General features: G+C 64.1%; 1 protein-coding gene across 1 annotated transcript in view; it reads left to right on the forward strand.

Annotated features, from left to right (window-relative positions):
* LOC103211039 (leukocyte immunoglobulin-like receptor subfamily B member 4) overlaps positions 1–4,476 on the forward strand; it is a 16,927-nt gene that overhangs the window by 6,332 nt on the left and 6,119 nt on the right. Inside the window, 7 exon segments of the mRNA XM_042783121.1 lie at positions 342–635; positions 1,207–1,257; positions 1,971–2,078; positions 2,904–2,946; positions 3,026–3,063; positions 3,301–3,353; positions 4,261–4,422. Of these exon segments, the coding sequence (XP_042639055.1) occupies positions 342–635; positions 1,207–1,257; positions 1,971–2,078; positions 2,904–2,946; positions 3,026–3,063; positions 3,301–3,353; positions 4,261–4,422 (749 nt within the window).

Raw genomic sequence — 4,476 nt, forward strand, 5'->3', positions numbered from 1 at the left:
TGCTCCCACGGGTGGTCGCCCTCAGTGCCCCCAGGACGGCCTGCTGGCAGGCGGGGACCCCCTGCCCAGGCCCCATCCAGACGGTCGGCTCGGGGTGGGCCCAGGTCTCCCTGGTGGGGATGGGGGTCAAAAGGCTCATTGTCTGGAGCCCAGCTGAGGCGGCAGCTCCGATTCGGGGGGGGCTGAGGGGACAGTGAGAGACGGGGGTAAGAGAGACCCCCACGGAGAGCCTGAGAGCAGCAGAAAGCGGGGTCCCGGGGTCGCTGGAGAGGGGTGGTGGTCAGCTGCAGGGGCTCAGAGACTGGATGGCTCCTGTCCACCACGGCCTTCTTCCCTCCCAGGAGTGTACGAGAGACCCGCCCTGTCCGCCCTCCCGGGCCCCCCCGTGAGCCCAGGAGCGAACGTGACCATGCAGTGCCACTCCGAGGTCTCGGTGGACACATTCCACCTGCTCAGGAAGGGCACCCCGCTCTGGTACCGTCGCCTGGGCAACAGTGCCAAGCCCGTTCAGGCCAACTTCACCATCGGCCCCGTGACCTCAGCCCACCAGGGGCCCTACAGGTGTTACAGCTCACACAGCACCTACCCCTACCTGTGGTCACAACCCAGTGACCCCCTGGTGCTGGAGGTCTCAGGTGAGGAAGCCCTGACCCTGTCCCCATGTCAGTTCCGGGCCCTGTCCCCAGGGCGGCTCCCAGCTAGGGTGGGACGCAGGGGCCTGTGAAGGATGTCACAAGGAGGGGCTCCGCCCCCAGAAGGGTGGGCAAAGGGCAGTGCACCCCTCCTCCTGCTCAGTGCTCACCTGAGGCCCAGGTATGTTCCCGGAGGGTGGAGGGAGACCGGAGGGGGTCCAAGTGGACCCAGGCCAGGCCTCAGGCGCCCGAACGCTCGTCCCCCCGGGACCTCCAACCCTGTAGCCTCTGACCCAGAGACCCACTCGAGAGCCGGTGAGTAACGGAGGCCTCGCTCCCAGGGCGCCAGAGTCGCCCTCCTGCCGGTGGACCTGGCCCTCTAGGCTCCAGCAGCACTTGTGTCCGGGGCTGGGGTGGAGCTGGGGGGAGCCGGGCAGAGAGGAGGGCGGTGACATTGGCCTTGGGGAGCTGGTGCTGGGGCCGGCCGAGGAAGGACAGCCCCAACAGACGGAGGGGTGGGGTCCAGCCCGGACGAGGAGCAGCGGCTGCGGCCCCTCCCCCTGTCCTGCTGCAGGTGGCGCCCAGGATCAGAGCTACAGGGACGTGCGAGGAGGCCTCCTGCGTGGTACGGGCGGGTCTCTCCTCTGGGAGGTGGGGGGAGGAGCTCTGTGGATGGCGACTTTAGAAGAGACCCTCCCTCCTCCTCACTGGGACCCTCACTGCCGCCTGCAAAGGGAAAGGAGCCTTAGCTGTGAGACCATGTGGGGGATGGGGGGGCAATGACGAGGACACATCGGGGTGTTCTACAAACTGAGGGGACCAGCTGTGGCATTAGGGGGAGAACAGGGCTTGGGAGCCGCACTGCCCTGGGTTCAATCCCAGCCGTGTGGCCTCGGGCAAGCCTCTGAGTCTGTCCAACAGGCCTCCCTCCATCGCCCCCAGGGCCGCTGGGACACCTAGGGCAGTCATGGCCACGGCAGAGTCTGTGCAGCCTGGGACAGAGCCAGGCTGGGCTGGGGGACCGGGCGGGACCTGGGGTCGGTGTTCCATGGTTGGAGGGGGAGGGCAGTAGAGGGGGGGATAAAACAAACCCCCTGTCATTGGCCCAGAGTGCTTCAGAGAGCCGCGACCCCAGCCCTCTCACTTCCTGGCTGTGTGTCCCTGGGCACAAGGCTGACCTCTCTGAGCCTCAGTGTAACCCGGCAGGCTGGGGGTGGCAATCCCAGGTTGCACGGCTGCTGGGAGTCTGAGGGGGTGAAGGCAGAGCCCCGGCCCGTGCTGGCACACAGTCGGTGATCAAGATGCGGCATCCTTATTCGCGACCTCTCTCGTGCCCAGCTCTCCCTGACTACCTGAAAGTTCTGTCCGGGGTTTTGGTGGCCCTCATCCTTCTCCTCATCCTCTCCCTCTTCCTGGTCATCCGCCACCGACGCCAGAGAAAACGCAGTGAGTGACACGGAGTGGGGAGTGTGACGGCTCGGCCGAGAGAGGCAGGGGGCTCCCTGTGGGCAGACAGGGTGCGCTCAGGACAGCAGCCAGGGAGCCAAAGACACGAGGGGACGTCAGGCGAGAAAGGCTGCGGTATTTCCCATCTGAGAACCGACTGGAGGTTGAAAGCGACCCACTCAGGAGCATCACAGAGGGACTGTCACAAAAGGGGGGGAGGCTGTGGAACAGAAGTCCAAATCCCCAAAAAACCAAAACTCCCAAAACTTTGAAGCCGGGGGAAGCCCCCGAACCGCCCCCCTGAGTGGCATCTCAACTGTACTTTACACTAAGTGCAGTTTAGTCCAAAGGTAGCAGGCCAGCTTGGTAGTCATTGCTTCAAACATAATCATGAACTCCCTAAGACCTCAAGGTCAATGGCCGTTTCAAAGCCTAGAAGTGAAGGGTGGGGCAGGGAGATTCTCCACAGGAACTGAAACAGATCAGAAAGGCTGAGAACATGGCCGTCCCGGGCAGACTAACCACTGGCACCGGCCCCGGGGGGAGAAACTGTGGAACGGGAAGGGAAACTCGACACGTGTATTTTCACCAAAACACAATTAAAAAGGCAGAACCGTGCGCAGACTCATAAACATTTTCAAGCCTTCTTTTGGCTTCTCGCACTTTAGCATCTGTGACACAAACATGAGTCTTGTCTTGTGTTTAGAGCTGGTCTCTGGGACGTCCACACGGGGAAGGGGGTGCCGTCATCCCGGCTCCTAGAGCCGCAAGCAGCCCCGGGGAGGGCTCTGGGCGGGGCTGGAGCCAATGTCCACCTTCCTGCAGGGGCCGCCGCCGCACAGCCCAAGGACAGAGGCCTGCCCGAGAGGTAAGAAGACCTCCCCAGAGGGGGCTTTCCGAGCCACCCACCGCCCCTCCATCACCAATCCCTCCTTGGCCTTCTCCAGCTCCGGCCCGGCCACTCCCGTCCAGGAGGAGGACCTCTGTAAGTGGAGGACGGGCCACCCTGGGGCGGGAGACAGGAGCCCCCAAGAACGTCTGTGGGCAATCGGGGCGGGGGGCTGATTGCAAACGGCCCTGGGCCTAGAGGTGAGGCAGCGTCGGTCTGCTCTGTGGCACTGGCCCCGTCACCGACCCTCCCAGCGTCACCCCCCATCCAGGAGGGAGAGGTGGGGGGAGCAGGGATCCGGCAGCAGGGCCCCATGTTCTGTCCGCCCCCCAGATGCCGTAGTGAGAGACAAGCCGCCTGAGGAACACGCGGAGCTGGACGGCCGGGTGAGTCCACGCCCCGCCACCTTCCGTCCACCCGCTCCGTCCGGCGGCCCCCGTCGCAGCAGCCAGCCCTCAGCCATCGGCCTGGTCCCTCTGGAAACATGCCAGTCTCGCGGCCGCCGCCGCCGCCGCCACCCACTCTCGTCCTCGGTCTCCCCTGTCTCCTGGGCGGCGCGGCAGGGTCAAGGGCTGTTGCTGTGCTGGTGTGACTGTCAGTCAACCGTGGTTCACACAGACCCCGTCGCACAGAGCGGAGCTGCCCCACAGGGTTCCCCAAGCTGTCACCTTTGAGAGAGCCGATGACCAGGTCTTTCTCCTGCGCGGCGGCTGGTGGGTTTGACCACCACCCTCTCCTCAGCTGCCTGGGGCCTCCCCGTTGGGCCATCGGGGCCCCTTTTCATCTACAGCTATGGCTGCACGCTTGTGTGCTGCACAGAAACCAGCCCTGGGCTTCAGGCACGATCAGAGGCACCGCCTGAAGTTCCCACCAGGGTGTCCTGGGTGCAGCTCGCTTCTGTTTCGGGGACTCTCTCTGCTCAGGTGCATGGCTGTGGGAAACCCAGTCACGTGTCTCGACTAGCATATGGGTGACGATCGGCTCCCACACAGCTCCGGTTCACCCGCCATCCCACCCTCCTGTGGGCCTGAGTCTCACTCGCTCAGAGCGGCCCACTGGACTTTCGCTGCTCCTCTCCACCACGATGGCACCACACCCAACTCCCACCTCCAGTCCCGACCTCCCCCGAGCACCAGACTCATGGCCCCAACTCCCCACCCCAGCTCTCTGTGGCCCCGTAACAGGCATTGCAACTTCACATCCCTCCTGCCCCTGATGTCCCCAAAAAATACATGAACTGAACGTCAAGAGCAGGATGGAGGAGACCCGCCTCCCCTCATTGTCTCTTGACAGCGGAGCCCCTAAGATAAAAACCCTCAGGGACTGGTATATACCCAGGCGAACCGCCACCCAAGACCTGGGCAGGGGGTGGCCACCTCTCCTTCCTCCCTGTCTGGAGGGCTGCAGGACATGAAGGACAGACAAGTGGAAGAGCACGGGCGGACGGACAGCCAGGTGGATCCGTTCTCTCCATTTTCTCAGGCTACCCTATCAAGAGCCCTGCGGGTG

The sequence above is a fragment of the Orycteropus afer genome, unplaced genomic scaffold, assembly GCF_000298275.1.
Source record: "Orycteropus afer afer isolate SDZICR_OR568_19922 unplaced genomic scaffold, OryAfe1.0 scaffold00689, whole genome shotgun sequence".
Lineage (NCBI taxonomy): Eukaryota > Metazoa > Chordata > Mammalia > Tubulidentata > Orycteropodidae > Orycteropus > Orycteropus afer.